The sequence below is a fragment of the Bombina bombina genome, chromosome 2 (genome assembly GCF_027579735.1).
Source record: "Bombina bombina isolate aBomBom1 chromosome 2, aBomBom1.pri, whole genome shotgun sequence".
NCBI classification, from domain to species: domain Eukaryota; kingdom Metazoa; phylum Chordata; class Amphibia; order Anura; family Bombinatoridae; genus Bombina; species Bombina bombina.
This window is the reverse complement of record NC_069500.1, coordinates 105,566,011-105,583,969: the sequence shown is the minus strand read 5'-3', so window position 1 is coordinate 105,583,969 and position 17,959 is coordinate 105,566,011. Positions and strand designations below refer to the sequence as shown.

The window sequence follows — 17,959 nt, the reverse complement described above, 5'->3', positions numbered from 1 at the left end:
ATGTTTTTTCATTAAACTTTATTTTGGGTGTGGATTATTTTCAGCAGGAATTGGCTGTCTTTATTTTATCCCTCCCTCTCTAGTGACTCTTGTGTGGAAAGATCCACATCTTGGGTAGTCATTATCCCATACGTCACTAGCTCATGGACTCTTGCTAATTACATGAAAGAAAACATAATTTATGTAAGAACTTACCTGATAAATTCATTTCTTTCATATTAGCAAGAGTCCATGAGGCCCGCCCTTTTTTTGTGGTGGTTATGATTTTTTTGTATAAAGCACAATTATTCCAATTCCTTATTTTATATGCTTTCGCACTTTTTTCTTATCACCCCACTTCTTGGCTATTCGTTAAACTGAATTGTGGGTGTGGTGAGGGGTGTATTTATAGGCATTTTAAGGTTTGGGAAACTTTGCCCCTCCTGGTAGGAATGTATATCCCATACGTCACTAGCTCATGGACTCTTGCTAATATGAAAGAAATGAATTTATCAGGTAAGTTCTTACATAAATTATGTTTTTTTGTTAGAAGAGCAGGGTCCGTTTGGCTGGCCCTGCGGGTCTGCCTGGTTTTCTTCCTGGGCATTAACCTACGGGTTGCCTTATATTTTCTTTTATCCGGTTAGGATGTCTTTTAGTTTCCTTCGGGAACTTCTGGGAACGATTCTCTCTGGTTGCTTCTTCGGAAGTTTAAGGGACACGTTAGTCCTATGTTTGTCTGTTTTACCTTCCCCACTGAGGGAGGATTTAGGCAACTTGACAGTTATGACCCCAGCTGCGGTTGGTCCTGCTGTTTGGCCTTCTAAGGCTCTGGAATTGTCCTTGGATTTGTTCCTGCTGTGGTTCTCTTCTTGAGACCTTTCGAACTTTGTCCGTTCCTAGGAATACCTGGTTCCCTTTTGAGTTGGTTCCTTTGTAGGGACATGGGCAGTGGTCTCCTTGAGCTCTGTTAGGGTTTCTTCCCTGGAACTGGGGGATGCTCCGCATCCTTCTTTAATCTTCTCCTCTAATTAATGGGGGTGATGCGGAGACTAGCCTTTACTCAAGTGTATTTGTCCTCGAGGTATCCCCCTAGGGCTCTAGAGTTGGACTCGAGCAATGGTTGGTCTCGTCTTTTGGTCGGGACTTGCAAGTTTTTCTCGTTGTCCATTTTATTTTGGATATTGTATGGTTATCTCTCTGGGGTCTGGTTTTTATATCGGACGGGGGATTTCAGTTTCCGGGTTCTTGTTTGGGGGCTCGGACCTCTCCTCGCTCTGGTTCTTCCGATGGCTGAGGTTCTCACTCAGCGTTTCCTTTGTGGATCCCGTTACGGGTTGTACTGGATTGTTAGGATCTAGAGCTGGTCTGGGGTTTCCCCAATTCCAGGAAACTTGGGCTTAGTCCTTTGGTTGGGCTAGTTGAACTGGTTCAGTTGGCCAGGTTTCTCTGGGTGCCGATGCTCCTTGGGCTTGCCTTTCGCCTATTGGTCGGCTTCCTAAAATAGTATGATGGCTTCGCTGCTCTGCAAGCAGAGGGTACGCTGTGGAACCACTGCATATATGGCACCTTGTCTGTGTGCTAGCAAGTTCAAATATTCAGGGGATTCCTTCCAGGTCAGGGCGTTGGAGATTTGTTCTTTCGGTTTAGCTTATGTCTGTCTCCTGGGGGCAGGTGCTTTGTCCTTCCGGCCCTTTTGCCGACCCCCTTTGTCTTGGGGGGCTTATACCCTTCTTTTGGAAGTGTGGTCCCTATCTTAGGGCTTCTCCTGTCCTTCAGGAGGTTGGGACAGACGGCTTATCCTGTTTCGGAGAGAGGTACGATATCTGGGTTGTGCTGTCCATCTGGAGAGTTGCTGGCTCCGCCTTGAGTCTATGTTGGGCCTTTAGCTAGATCTCTAGGTCTACAGCCTTGTCGACGGTCTCCATGTGTTGTTTCGGGTTGGCATCCGAGCACTGTTGTAATGGCTGTGCCATTTTTCCGCTTATTTTTTGAGCTAGGGCTTTTCAGGTCCCCTGGTTTCAGACCTGCCGATGCTTGGGCTGGCCTGGCTGGAGGTAGGTCCTGAGATCTGTTGTTCTTCTCGGATCTTGGGGTTGCATTGGTCCTCGTTGAGGTTCTGGGCTCTACTTTTATTTTCGAGACCTATGTCTAGGTCTGGCGTTTTATGTTGTCTAGAGTGTGCCTTCTGTAGTGGAGGTGTAGCACTTTTTGGTAGCTGCTTCTAGCAAGTATTTATCCTATGTCATCCTGAGGATGGCTGCGTGTTCTTGTCTCAGGTGTTTACCTTCGTCTGGGTCTGCTACAGGTATTTTTGCCTGAATACTTCAGTGTTCTGAGTTCGGATGATGTTTGGTCTCCGTTTTCAATGGTTCCTAGGCGCTGGTTGACTTGCTGCCTTGCAAGTGAAGGGTTGCTCTTTGAAACCAGCTGCAGCTGTTTGCGCCTTGATCGTGTGCTAGCTAGCTGTTCCAATCCTTGCAGGATGTTGGGTGAACCTTCTCTCTGTTCTGCTACCTGGTTCTAAACCTTGTGGTTACTATTTGGATTGGGCGTTGCCTCCCCTTATTGTCAGGACCCATTTAGGTCTTGCGAGCTTGGTTTTATTTGTTTTTTTTTCCTTTTTATGGTGTTTGTGATAACCTTTAGGTTCCCTTTGCTAGTGAAGGGTGTGTGGTAGGGGACCGACTGTTGGGTGACAGTGTCTCCTGGAGGACTGTTGAGTCTGAGGTTGCCGTCTCTAGCTAGGCTTCCAGGCTATCTGCTGGTCAGTGTCTTTGGTGCCTTTTACGTTCTTGTTATCTCGGCTTCGGACAAAGCGTTTTTTGTTGTTGTTGTTGGGTAGTGATTTTCAGGTCTGGTGTCCTCAGAATGGGCCGCCTTTTGTACCCTCACGTTTTGGCATACAGTGTCTTCTAAAGCTTGGGTATTGTTTTTCCCAAAAATAATGAATGCAGCTGTGGACTCTTTCCATTTAGGAAGAAAAACATAAATTATGCTTACCTGATCATTTTCTTTTCTTCCGAGGGAGTGAGTCCACAGCTCCCCACCCGTCTTTTTTTTTTTTAAGTGGGGCGTCTTTGTTTTTTATTCTTCTGGCACCTTTTCACCCTGATATTTCTTCTACTGTTCCTTGTTCCTTGGTAGAATGACTGGGGGATGTGGGAAGTGGGAGGAGTATTTAAGCCTCTGGCTGGGGTGTCTTTGCTTCCTCCTGGTGGCCAGGTTCTTATTTCCCAAAAGTAATGAATGCAGCTGTGGACTCTTTCCATCGGAAGAAAAGGTAAGCATAATTTATGTTTTTCTGCATAGAGATGTTAGCAATATTTTTTTCTTGTCTGCTTTTTACAGTTATTCTGAATCACTTTCAAGTGAGTTATCTCATAAGTATTAAATCCTTTAAAATAGTATATCACTGAACTGAATGAGCAGATTTTTTTTATTTTTTTTATTGAGGTTATAAAGGATCTAATGTAGGTCTGAAACGTTGCTTATTTTTTTGTGCTTTGGACCATATGTACCAATAAAGGTCCCTTTTTAAGACTGACTGGGCTGGAGTATCTTTCCTTTTACATGCATTCTGCAAGTGTTTGACTGGCCATTAACTCCGTGCCCTCCCTACACTCATTTTGGTGCTGTTCCCTACCTAAAGTTTTTGCAATAGCACCTTTTGGTGTACCAGCTGCATGGATAACAACCTCATCAGATGGGTGGGCTCTGCAGCATGGTAGAATGTGTAATTCTCCATCAGAAGAGCTTTGTGGATCTGCACCGGTCTCAAAGCAACGTTCACATAAAAGGTGTAACTTTGTTAAGATTTAAGGCAGATTCATTTTCAGTCTGAAGCAGCACAAAATGTCACAACAAGCAATGGCTGCTGCCTGGAAGTTCCCTAAATGAGCAGATTTTTTTGTGCTATATTAGTTTAGTGCTCAACCATTATGCAACCTGAATTTTACTGCGCACCCCCAAAAAGTCTATTATATGAGGGATTTAAAACAAAGGTGATATTTGCCATACAAATGTTAGTGCACATTAGACTATTGCTAATGCAGTGACAAATTAATTTGGACTTGTGAAAGTAAAATGGAAGCCGTATGGATTGTGCTCCAGCAATTTTAACACTATTGTTTGAGTTCCACTTGTAAACTAGGCGTAAACTAGGCATTTGTGTAGTTTTAGACATAACTATATCAAAACTGCTGCACCAATATTTAGGAAATGAGGCATACAGTATATATAGTGATATTCCTAACCTACATATGGCAGGGTCTAAAAATCCATCGCAAGCTGTTTTTTTTTTTTTTTATTTAATCACTAGTTGATAAGCCTACCCAGAGGGCAATTTGTGTGTTTAAAATTAAACCCCCAAGCTACAAAAAATAAAAAAGTAAAAATGCAGAAAAAAATAAACAAAGCTATCCAAAATAATAATATTAAACCTAAACTAATACCCCTATAAAAATAAAAAAATCCCCCCCAAAATAAAAACACCCCCTAATCTAATACTAAACTACCAATAGCCCTTAAAAGGGCTTTTTGTAGGGCATTGCCCTAAAGAAATCAGCTCTTTTACATTAAAAATAAACAAAGTCCCCCCCTAACAGTAACCCCCCCCCAATAAAAAACTAACACTAATAAACCTAAACTACCCATTGCCCCTAAAACGGCCAATAGGATTAGAGATACTGAAATCTTATTGGCTGTTCAAATCAGCCAATAAGATTTCAGTAGCTCTCATATTGGCTGATTTTGAAAATTTCAGTCATTGGGAATTCAAGGTACCTCAATAAATATGAGGTACCTTGAATTCAATCTTCAGTGTGCCGCGGACAATCACATGAAGAAGAACCTCCACACTGCCGCCGAGGATCGCCACTTCAGAGCAGACCGCTCCGGGCCTCCGCTCCACGCCGCCTTTGCTGTGGCTGAAGATGATAGACCCGCCTGGAAGAAGACCTTTCCGCCTGACTTCTGAAACCGTGAGTACCTATTTGGGGCTCTAGTGTTAGTTTTTTTTTTTAAAGGGACAGTCAAGTCCAAAAAACACTTTCATGATTAAAATAGGGCATGTAATTTTAAACAACTTTCCAATTTACTTTTATCACCAATTTTGCTTTGTTGTCTTGGTATTCTTAGTTGAAAGCTAAACCTTGGAGGTTCATATGCTAATTTCTTAGACCTCTAATCTAAATGCATTTTGATAGTTTTTCACCACTAGAGGGCATTAGTTCATGTGTTTCATATAGATAACATTGAGCTCATGCACGTGAATTTACCATGAAGTCAGCTCTGACTGCCTAAAATGCGTCTGTCAAAAGAACTGAAATAAGGGGGCAGTCTGCTGAGACTTAGATACAAGGTAATTACAGAAGTAAAACATGTATAATTATAACTGTGTTGGTTATGCAAAACTTGGGAATTTATAATTAAGGGATTATCTATCTTTTAAAACAACAAAAATTCTGGTGTTGACTGTCCCTTTAAATTTTTTGGGGGGGTTTGTGTTTTTTTAGGTTAGGTTTTTTTTTTTTTGGACATAGATTGGGTGACTAAGCGCAAGATAGGGAGCCTTAAGCTAACTCTCAAAGAGTCTCCTAGTAAACTCCAAATATGGCAAATAATCTAAAACTAAGAGAGTGAGCGCTAGAAAGCTAAAAAGGCTGATTAGAAAGTATATGCACAAGGGAAATATAAAACTAGGCAATTTAATAAACAGTGTGACAATTAAAAACAGTAAAGATAAAATAGTTTAAAAGATGCATGGATCCATGATCAGTGTGAAACAGCTGAGAACTGACATGTGTGCACTGAGTACAAAAAATAAAATAAAAATACAATATGAATTAGTGGCGTGTACTACCACTAGGATCAGATTAAAGGTAAAAAGTGAATATGCCAATGTGAACAGAAGTTTCAAAAAATAGTCCACGTGACAGTCTAAGTGTGAAGCTGGTGTGTGATCTATCTTCTTCTCAAATACCTTGATGATGTGTTGAGTAGTGGTGAACGGTGCTCCAATAGTGTAGTTAAAAATATAAAATACACAAAAAATCCATAAGAAAAATCCAAAAATATAGATGATAAATGCTGAAAAAAGGACAGTAACTTGTGACCAAAACAATGTATCCAAAATACAAAATCAAAACATTGTGCAGGATGGACCAAAGTGATTGCGTGGAAAAATATAAAAAATAGAGTGAAAAAAATCCTAATACCTGTAATGAAACAAAAACAAACAAACAATAGTGCAAAACCGTTTGTACACAGTTTAGGATAGTTTTTTTTTTTGGGGGGGGGGGGGGGGGGGGGGCAAATAGCAAAAGAGCTGAATGCCCATACAAATGCCCCTTTAGGGGCAATGGGTATTTTAGGTTTATTAGTGTTAGATTTTTTTTTTTTTTTTTTTGGTGGGGAGTTTTACTGTTGGGGGATGGGACTTGGTTTATTTGTAATGTAAAAGAGCTGATTTATTTAGGGCATTGCCCTACAAAAAGCCCTTTTAAGGGCTATTGGTAGTTTAGCATTCGATTAGGGTTTTTTTATTTTGGGGGGGGCTTTTTTATTTTCATAGGGATTAGGTTTAATGTTTTATTTTGGATAGTGTTGTTTATTATTTTTTGTAATGTTAGCATGTTTTATTTTCTGTAATTAGATTAATGTAATTTTCTTTCATGTAATTAGCAAGAGTCCATGAGCTAGTGACGTATGGGATATACATTCCTACCAGGAGGGGCAAAGTTTCCCAAACCTCAAAATGCCTATAAATACACCCCTCACCATACCCACAAATCAATTTTTACAAACTTTGCCTCCTGTGGAGGTGGTCAAGTAAGTTTGTGCTAGATTCTACGTTGATATGCGCTCCGCAGCAGGTTGTATACCATTACCTCTACTGATTCTCGTTTCAGTACTGGTTTGGCTTCTACTACATGTAGATGAGTGTCCTAGGGTAAGTAAGTCTTATTTTTGTTACACTCTAAGCTATGGTTGGGCACTTTTATATAAAGTTCTAAATATTTGTGTTTAAACATTTATTTGCCTTGATTCAATATTCCTTATTTCAGACAGTCAGTTTCATTATTTGGGATAATGCATTTGAATAATCAATTTTCTTACCTTAAAATTTGACTTTTTTCCCTGTGGGCTGTTAGGCTCGCGGGGGCTGAAAATGCTTCATTTTATTGCATCATTCTTGGCGCTGACTTTTTTGTTGCAAAAATTTTTTCTTTGTTATTTCCGGCGTCGTACTTGTCGCCGGAAGTTGCGTCATTTTTTGACGTTTTTTGCGCCAAAAATGTTGGCGTTACCGGATGTGGCGTCATTTTTGGCGCTAAAAGCATTTAGGCGCCAAATAATGTGGGCGTCTTTTTTGGCGCCAAAAAATATGGGCGTCATTATTGTCTCCACATTATTTAAGTCTCATTGTTTATTGCTTCTGGTTGCTAGAAGCTTGTTCACTGGCATTTTTTCCCATTCCTGAAACTGTCATTTAAGGAATTTGATCAATTTGGCTTTATATGTTGTTTTTTCTTTTACATATTGCAAGATGTCTCAGATTGAGCCTGAATCAGAAGATACTTCTGGAAAATCGCTGCTTGATGCTGGATCTACCAAAGCTAAGTGTATTTGCTGTAAACTTATGGTATCTGTTCCTCCAGCTGTTGTTTGTAATGAATGTCATGACAAACTTGTTAATGCAGATAATATTTCCTTTAGTAATGTTACATTACCTGTTGCTGTTCCATCAACATCTAATACTCAGAGTGTTCCTGTTAACATAAGAGATTTTGTTTCTAAATCCATTAAGAAGGCTATGTCTGTTATTCCTCCTTCTAGTAAACGTAAAAGGTCTTTTAAAACTTCTCATTTTTCAGATGAATTTTTAAATGAACATCATCATTCTGATTCTGATAATGATTCCTCTGGTTCAGAGGATTCTGTCTCAGAGATTGATGCTGATAAATCTTCATATTTATTCAAAATGGAATTTATTCGTTCTTTACTTAAAGAAGTCTTAATTGCATTAGAAATAGAGGATTCTGGTCCTCTTGATACTAAATCTAAACGTTTAAATAAGGTTTTTAAATCTCCTCTAGTTATTCCAGAAGTTTTTCCTGTCCCTGATGCTATTTATGAAGTAATTTCCAGGGAATGGAATAATTTGGGTAATTCATTTACTCCTTCTAAACGTTTTAAGCAATTATATCCTGTGCCATCTGACAGATTAGAGTTTTGGGACAAAATCCCTAAGGTTGATGGGGCTATCTCTACTCTTGCTAAACGTACTACTATTCCTACGGCAGATAGTACTTCCTTTAAGGATCCTTTAGATAGAAAAATTTAATCCTTTCTAAGAAAAGCTTACTTATGTTCAGGTAATCTTCTTAGACCTGCTATATCTTTAGCGGATGTTGCTGCAGCTTCAACTTTTTGGTTGGAAGCTTTAGCGCAGCAAGTGACAGATCATAATTCTCATAGCATTGTTAATCTTCTTCAACATGCTAATAATTTTATTTGTGATGCCATCTTTGATATCATTAGGGTTGATGTCAGGAATATGTCTCTAGCTATTTTAGCTAGAAGAGCTTTATGGCTTAAAACTTGGAATGCTGATATGTCTTCCAAGTCAACTTTGCTTTCCCTTTCTTTCCAGGGTAATAAATTATTTGGTTCACAATTGGATTCCATTATTTCAACTGTTACTGGGGGGCCCCAAGGCAGAACATAGTGCGATCTGCGATCTTATCGCAGAAACTGGAGCCTGTCTGCAGAAAAAGAACAGCCAGGTCCGTTAAGCATAGAATTTTCTTCAACAGGATTTTTTTTTTTCTGGCCAGTGCAATGCTTTCAAAATGACAACCGGTACATTTTTTGTGCAGTATTTTGAAATTATTGGCTAATGGCTGCTCTGCTCCTGAAATTGATACATTTTAGAGGCAAGATTAATGTTACTTTAACCCGCCAGAACTCTGTGACTGTCTGCGACTGCGAGGTAACTGGTAAGTGTAGAAGCTTTTTTATTAGTGCAGCCATTTGAAACTCCTTTCCCTATTATCGTGTAGGTGCTTATTGAATTGTGTTTTTACTGAATGGGCACTGTTAAGAGGCTCACAGCCTGCAGTACCATATTGTGGCAACTGAAGCCAGCTTTAGGGCTGCCGGTAAGGAGGGATCTGTCGGGGGAAATGGATTCAGGGGGCCCCAGCATCCTCAGACCAGAGGGATCCCCTCCGGACTTGTGAACGCAGCGCAAAGACAGGACAGGCTCCTAAACTTCCCAACAAATACAGCAGATGAGGGAACTGAGCACTCTCTGTCCCTCCTACAGTGCCGGAGAGAGGAGGAGAGCAGGGAGTGTTAGAGGATTCGGAATAACATTTATTTACAGCATACTCTTTACTGAGAGGACAGTCTGGGGCAGGCACGCACGTAGTTAATAGAATAATATGTGTTAAGAGGCTCAGGCTGGGGATGAAAGGGAGGCACTTCTCAGTGTCACAACTCACATGTACTGCGTGCTTTCAAAACAGACTTCGGAACGGCAATAAATTCTGTTTTTCAAGAATGTCATTTTGTAATACTGCCGTTCCGAAGTCTGTTTTGAAAGCACGCAGTACATGTGAGTTGTGACACTGAGAAGTGCCTCCCTTTCATCCCCAGCCTGAGCCTCTTAACACATATTATTCTATTAACTACGTGCGTGCCTGCCCCAGACTGTCCTCTCAGTAAAGAGTATGCTGTAAATAAATGTTATTCCGAATCCTCTAACACTCCCTGCTCTCCTCCTCTCTCCGGCACTGTAGGAGGGACAGAGAGTGCTCAGTTCCCTCATCTGCTGTATTTGTTGGGAAGTTTAGGAGCCTGTCCTGTCTTTGCGCTGCGTTCACAAGTCCGGAGGGGATCCCTCTGGTCTGAGGATGCTGGGGCCCCCTGAATCCATTTCCCCAGACAGATCCCTCCTTACCGGCAGCCCTAAAGCTGGCTTCAGTTGCCACAATATGGTACTGCAGGCAAGGTGATAATGAGAAGAACATTTAACTGGTGATGTCTTTTTTTTTTTTTATGTGAAACAAAGTGGCAGATGGAAAAGGCCATATTCTGCATAACTAGGCTGTGAGCAATTCCAGTTAATCTCTGACACTTGAGTACAGATAATATTTTTATCATTTGTCTGAGGTTTTTTGCAAAGCAGCTCATACTTCTTTTTTTTATTTTTTTTATTTTGCACAGTAAATGTCTCCATTGGGGATATGCAGATTTAATATTTAATAACTAAGCAATTTGAGTTATGATGCTCTAGAGCAGGCAAACAAAATCTTCATCTTGTGATGCTGTAGCAGAGATCTCCTTCATCCCAGCCCCCACATACCCATCTGCAGGCTGCCCAGCCTCTACAACAAAGCCCTGCTGAATGAAACCTTGTACTGATCCAAGATAATCATTTCACTGCCAGTGGTTTCTTAGGTGGTTTCTATTTGCGCTCACTGATGGTGTATGTGAAGTGAAAGTATGTTTATATAATATATTGCATGGGGTATGCATAAAGGGACCAGGGTGATATGATATGCAGGGGGGGGGGGTTATGCATGAAGAGACCAGGGTGATATTGAAATGCAGGGGGGGGATATCCATGAAGAGACCAGGGTGATATTGATATGCAGGGGGGTATCCATAAAGAGACCAGGGTGATATTGATATGCAGGTGGGGGTATCCATGAAGAGACCAGGGTGATATTGATATGCAGGTGGGGGTATCCATGAAGAGACCAGGGTGATATTGATATGCAGGTGGGGGTATCCATGAAGAGACCAGGGTGTTATTGATATGCAGGGGGGTATCCATGAAGAGACCAGGGTGATATTGTTATGCAGGTGGGGGTATCCATGAAGTGACCAGGGTGATATTGATATGCAGGGGGGGTTATCCATGAAGAGACCAGGGTGATATTGATATGCGGGGGGGGGGGTATCCATGAAGAGACCAGGGTGATATTGATATGCAGGGGGGGGTATCCATGAAGAGACCAGGGTGATATTGATATGCAGGGGGGGTATCCATGAAGAGACCAGGGTGATATTGATATGCAGGGGGGTATATATATATATATATACATATATATATACATATATACACACATGCACACACACAATTTAAAACTGAATTTTATTTCAAAATGACCTGCAGAAAAATTTTTACTACAAAAAATCTCATCGCAGAAAGTGAAAAAAAGTTCTGCTTCTGGGCTGGGGGGAAAAGGAACTTTTTTACCACAGGATAAAAAATCTGAAGGTAAATTTAGGTCTACTAATCGTTTTCGTTCCTTTCGTCACAATAAGGAACAAAAGCCTGATCCTTCCCTTACAGGAGCGGTATCAGTTTGGAAACCATCTCCAGTCTGGAATAAATCCAAGCCTTTTAGAAAGCCAAAGTCAGCTCCCAAGTCAACATGAAGGTGCGGCCCTCATTCCAGCCCAGCTGGTAGGGGGCAGATTACGATTTTTCAAAGAAATTTGGATCAATTCGATTCACAATCTTTGGATTCAGAACATTGTTTCACAAGGGTACAGAATAGGCTTCAAGATAAGGCCTCCTGCAAGAAGATTTTTTCTTTCCCGTGTCCCAGTAAATCCAGTGAAGGCTCAAGCATTTCTGAAATGTGTTTCAGATCTAGAGTTAGCTGGAGTAATTGTGCCAGTTCCAGTTCTGGAACAGGGGCTGGGGTTTTACTCAAATCTCTTTATTGTACCAAAGAAGGAGAATTCCTTCAGACCAGTTCTGGATTTAAAAATATTGAATCATTATGTAAGGATTCCAACATTCAAAATTTTAACTATAAGGACTATTCTGCCTTTTGTTCAGCAAGGGCATTATATGTCCACAATAGATTTACAGGATGCATATCTGCATATTCCGATTCATCCAGATCACTATCAGTTTCTGAGATTCTCTTTCCTAGACAAGCATTACCAGTTTGTGGCTCTGCCGTTTGGCCTAGCAACAGCTCCAATGATTTTTACAAAGGTTCTCGGTGCCCTTCTGTCTGTAATCAGAGAACAGGGTATTGTGGTATTTCCTTATTTGGACGATATCTTGGTACTTGCTCAGTCTTCACATTTAGCAGAATCTCATACGAATCGACTTGTATTGTTTCTTCAAAAACATGGTTGGAGGATCAATTTACCAAAAAGTTCATTGATTCCTCAGACAAGGGTAACCTTTTTAGGTTTCCAGATAGATTCAGTGTCCATGACTCTGTCTCTGACAGACAAGAGACGTCTAAAATTGGTTTCAGCTTGTCGAAACCTTCAGTCTCAATCATTCCCTTCGGTAGCCTTATGCATGGAAATTCTAGGTCTTATGACTGCTGCATCTGACGCGATCCCCTTTGCTCGTTTTCACATGCGACCTCTTCAGCTCTGTATGCTGAACCAGTGGTGCAGGGATTTTACAAATATATCTCAATTAATATCTCTAAAACCGATTGTACGACACTCTCTGACGTGGTGGACAGACCACCATCGTTTAGTTCAGGGGGCTTCTTTTGTTCTTCCGACCTGGACTGTGATTTCAACAGATGCAAGTCTGACAGGTTGGGGAGCTGTTTGGGGGTCTCTGACAGCACAAGGGGTTTGGGAATCTCAGGAGGTGAGATTACCGATCAATATTTTGGAACTCCGTGCAATTTTCAGAGCTCTTCAGTCATGGCCTCTTCTAAAGAGAGAGTCGTTCATTTGTTTTCAGACCGACAATGTCACAACCGTGGCATATGTCAATCATCAAGGAGGGACTCACAGTCCTCTGGCTATGAAAGAAGTATCTCGAATACTGGTATGGGCGGAATCCAGTTCCTGTCTAATTTCTGCGGTTCATATCCCAGGTATAGACAATTGGGAAGCGGATTATCTCAGTCGCCAAACGTTACATCCGGGCGAATGGTCTCTTCACCCAGAGGTATTTCTTCAGATTGTTCAAATGTGGGGACTTCCAGAAATAGATCTGATGGCTTCTCATCTAAACAAGAAACTTCCCAGGTATCTGTCCAGATCCAGGGATCCTCAGGCGGAGGCAGTGGATGCATTGTCACTTCCTTGGAAGTATCATCCTGCCTATATCTTTCCGCCTCTAGTTCTCCTTCCAAGAGTGATTTCCAAGATTCTAAAGGAGTGCTCGTTTGTTCTGCTGGTGGCTCCAGCATGGCCTCACAGGTTTTGGTATGCGGATCTTGTCCGGATGGCCACTTGCCAACCGTGGACTCTTCCATTAAAACCAGACCTTCTATCGCAAGGTCCTTTTTTCCATCAGGATCTCAAATCCTTAAATTTGAAGGTATGGAGATTGAACGCTTCATTCTCAGTCATAGAGGTTTCTCTGACTCAGTAATTAATACTATGTTACAGGCTCGTAAATCTGTATCTAGGAAGATATATTATCGAGTCTGGAAGATTTACATTTCTTGGTGTTCTTCTCATCATTTTTCTTGGCATTCTTTTAGAATTCCTAGAATTTTACAGTTTCTTCAGGATGGTTTGGATAAAGGTTTGTCTGCAAGTTCCTTGAAAGGACAAATCTCTGCTCTTTCTGTTCTTTTCCACAGAAAGATTGCTAGTCTTCCTGATATTCATTGTTTTGTACAGGCTTTGGTTCGTATAAAACCTGTTATTAAGTCAATTTCTCCTCCTTGGAGTTTGAATTTGGTTCTGGGGGCTCTTCAAGCTCCTCCGTTTGAACCTATGCATTCGCTGGACATTAAATTACTTTCTTGGAAAGTTTTGTTTCTTTTGGCCATCTCTTCTGCTAGAAGAGTTTCTGAATTATCTGCTCTTTCTTGTGAGTCTCCTTTTCTGATTTTTCATCAGGATAAGGCGGTGTTGCGAACTTCTTTTAAATTTTTACCTAAGGTTGTGAATTCTAACAACATTAGTAGAGAAATTGTGGTTCCTTCATTGTGTCCTAATCCTAAGAATTCTAAGGAAAGATCGTTGCATTCTTTGGATGTAGTTAGAGCTTTGAAATATTATGTTGAAGCTACTAGAAATTTCCGAAAGACTTCTAGTCTATTTGTTATCTTTTCCGGTTCTAGGAAAGGTCAGAAGGCCTCTGCCATTTCTTTGGCGTCTTGGTTAAAGTCTTTGATTCATCATGCTTATGTCGAGTCGGGTAAAACTCCGCCTCAAAGGATTACAGCTCATTCTACTAGGTCAGTTTCTACTTCCTGGGCGTTTAGGAATGAAGCTTCGGTTGATCAGATTTGCTTATAATTTCAGTTTTTTCATTATAAGATTTAAACTTTGTTTTGGGTGTGGATTATTTTCAGCGAAATTGGCTGTCTTTATTTTATCCCTCCCTCTCTAGTGACTCTTGCGTGGAAGAGCCACATCTTGGGTAGTCATTATCCCATACGTCACTAGCTCATGGACTCTTGCTAATTACATGAAAGAAAACATAATTTATGTAAGAACTTACCTGATAAATTCATTTCTTTCATATTAGCAAGAGTCCATGAGGCCCACCCTTTTTGTGGTGGTTATAATTTTTTTGTATAAAGCACAATTATTCCAATTCCTTATTTTTTTATGCTTTCGCACTTTTTTCTTATCACCCCACTTCTTGGCTATGCGTTAAACTGATTTGTGGGTGTGGTGAGGGGTGTATTTATAGGCATTTTGAGGTTTGGGAAACTTTGCCCCTCCTTGTAGGAATGTATATCCCATACGTCACTAGCTCATGGACTCTTGCTAATATGAAAGAAATGAATTTATCAGGTAAGTTCTTACATAAATTATGTTTTTTTTTTCTTTCTATTGTAATTTTTTATTGTAATTAAGGCGTTAATTAAGGTGGTGTTGGGTAAGGGGGCTTAGTCATTAAATTAGTTTTTTGCGTTGTGATGGTTGCCGGTGTAGGAGTTAATAGGTAAATTATGTTTAATGAGTTGTGGGGTGTTAGCGGATTAGGGGTTAATAGATGTATTAGGTAGTTTGTGATGTTGGGGTTTGCGGATTTAGGTTTAATAATTTAATTAGGTAGTTGGGGGGGTTTCTTAATACTTCGTGTGGGTGTTTAATTTTTTTCTTAATACTTATTGCGTGCAGTTAGTTTTTTTGGTTTTTTTTTTGTAATGCTCCGTTTTGCCTTCGCTGCATCCCGGTGGATTCCGAAAATGCTTCGCTGCATCCAGGTGAATTCTTTTGGCTGCACGCAGCCAACATTCTGTTGGCTGCCTCGCGCTGCCAAAATTCCATTGAGGATGCATGCGCAACTGCAGACGGCGACGGACGTGTTACAAACGCGATTATAGTATAGATTTATTAACCATTTGTAAAACATTCTAATCAGTAGATGCTTTATTTGCATCTGTATCCATAATTTAAGCTCAGCTGAACCAGGAATGTCCTACCCCAATAAGCAAAAGACAACTTAATTGTTTATCATGCACCAGCAATACAGAAATTTTGCAGTGCATAACTGGACAAACTTAATATTCACTGATGAAATTTGACATTTTGGGTTGCTGTCATAGAGTTCATGTAAGGAGATGGCAGCATGAAAGGCAAAAACCACAGTGGGGATCCCCATGTGTGGAGATGCTTTGCCTAATCTGGAGTTAGTGACTTGTACAAGATCAACTATGATTTGACCAATGAAAAATGCCATTCTATTCAGCAAATATATATAGAACACTGCAGCTCAGCCTGATTAGAAGCTGTCAGGCCTTCTTTATGTCTCTGTATACTTAACCCAGCTGAGAAACACAACAAAGTGAAAGTAAATCCTAGCGTTTTACAAATGCTAGGATTTACTATTGAAAGAAATAAAGGGCACTTTCTTTCATGAAGTATAAGATACTTCATGTAGAAAGCTCCTTTATTTGATTCAACCGATCGCCGCTCTTAGCTCCTACAGCAGCGCACGGCTAAAAAAAAATTTGGCTAAGAGGTGAAAACGTCACCTCTTAGCCAAAAATTTTTTTTAGCTGTGGTCTGCTGTTGGAGCTAAGAGTGGCGATCGATTGAATCAAATAAAGGAGCTTTCTACATGAAGTATCTTATACTTCATGAATGAAAGTGCCCTTTATTTGCTTCAATAGTAAATCCTAGTGTTTGTAAAACGCTAAAATTTACTTTCACTTTAATACAAAAAGCACATTACACACTATCGCTGCAGAAAACAGATATAACAGCATGACATTTCTTTTAGCTTATAGTTGTGTGGAAGAGGTTTCATTTTTCAACAAGACAAAGATCCTAAACGCACCTCAAAGCGTCAGGCATATGTGAAGTCCAAGGAAGAGCAAGGAGTTCTAATTTGCATCATTTTGTGCTCCTCTATGCCAGGTTAGATGGAATCAGGGATGTTCTTACACCGCAAAAAAGGATGGAGTAAAAAGACTAGCCAAACTAACTCTCCTGGTGTGGAGATAGGGACAAGAGGCACTGAATTAAGGATAGCAACATATAGTTTTTATTGTGGTCTACACTTGCAGGACGTAAAGCTGTGCAGATTTATTATGCTTCAGGTTAGACAGCCCTATTATGAAAGCTGAATATTTAAAGGTAATGGTCATTGTATTGTGTTCTAAATCAGTATAGAGGAGACTTCACAGTTATCTCCTTAATTGTGGTAATTAATGTTTAATGTATTTACATTCATTCTTTTCCTTTCTTAGGAATGAAGGTATTGATGTCCGGTTGGTGAAAAGAAGAGACTATAATGAGGAGATGGTGCAGTGGGCTGACGCTATTATATCTGCTGGAGGTACAAATACGTTTTTTGTTTATTATTCCATAACATTCAAATAGCACAAGTGGAGAGAGAGAAATGTGAGAGCTGAGAGAGAGAAAGTAAAGAGAACAAGAGTGGTGAAAGAAGGTGAAAAGAGAGAAAGGAGAGCTTGCTGAGAGAGGATAATATGAGATTGGAGAGAGAAGAGAGGGGACTGGAGAAGGATAGAGGTTTGAGGGAAAGGAGAGAGGAAAGAAAGTGATTATAGGAGAGTGGATATACAGAATTGAGAGAGTGAAAAGATGGGACATAGAGATAGAAGAGATTTGTGAGGAAAATAGAATGGAGAGAAAAAGAGCGAAGAGAAGAAAGAGGAGAGGGCAAGAGTGCAGAGAGAAGGAAGACAATTAAAACAGATTGAAGATAAAGGGAAAGAGAAAGGAGAATTGAGAGACAGTAAGAAGGAAAGGGCAGAGACAGATATTGAAACAGGAGAGGGGGTAGAATAAGAGAAAGAGAAGGTAGAACGTGAGAAAATAGAAAAGAGTTTGAAGAAGGGAGTTGAGAGTGCAGACAGTTATGGAAGGTCATAGCAGGCACGGCAATTTTTTTTTTTTTTTTTTTTTTTCCCCATCATTAGTGTCACATACAAACATACATAATTTATACTCTGGAGCTATTCCAAGGAGTCTACCAGATGACCACTACTTCAGTGGGGTGGTTAGTTATTTCACCGCCTCCTCTGTATTGCACCTTCCTCTGTCTACTCGATGTGTGTGATGTGCTCCCGATTACCTGGCTTAGGAGACAGCCGTATTATTTACACATGCAGTATAACCCCCAACTACACCTCTGTCAGCATTGAATGTTGAGTTATGTAGACACCAGATACACAGCAAGGACCAGAAGTAAGGGATACAACACAAATCTTCCTATACTTCTGTTAACTTGCCCACAGGAACACTGGGTACACAGTCTCACTAAAAAGCAGCGGTGCGCTTCAAGGGCTGAAACTGACCCTTATGCATACCACAGGCTGAGAAACCGTTTTTTACATCCACTGTGAGAATATATTTTTCCTTTTTTGAAAGTTCCTAATAGAACTATTTTAGACACACAGAAGTCAAAATTTAACTTTAACAGAAGATACAATTTAAAAACCCCAAAAAACAAATTAATTATATAATTTATCTCTTTCTCTAGATATCCTTTGAAAGCATACTTTAATTACTCGTGAATATACACACACACGGC

The 17,959-nt window shown here is 40.3% G+C and overlaps 1 protein-coding gene across 4 annotated transcripts in view; it reads left to right on the top strand.

Annotated features, from left to right (window-relative positions):
* Positions 1–17,959, top strand: part of NADK2 (NAD kinase 2, mitochondrial) — a 329,344-nt gene that overhangs the window by 146,096 nt on the left and 165,289 nt on the right. For all 4 annotated transcript variants that reach the window (XM_053701210.1, XM_053701209.1, XM_053701211.1 and 1 more), the window contains one exon: positions 16,650–16,738. In XM_053701210.1, coding sequence (XP_053557185.1) covers positions 16,650–16,738 — 89 coding nt within the window. The remainder of the gene's footprint in view (positions 1–16,649; positions 16,739–17,959) is intronic.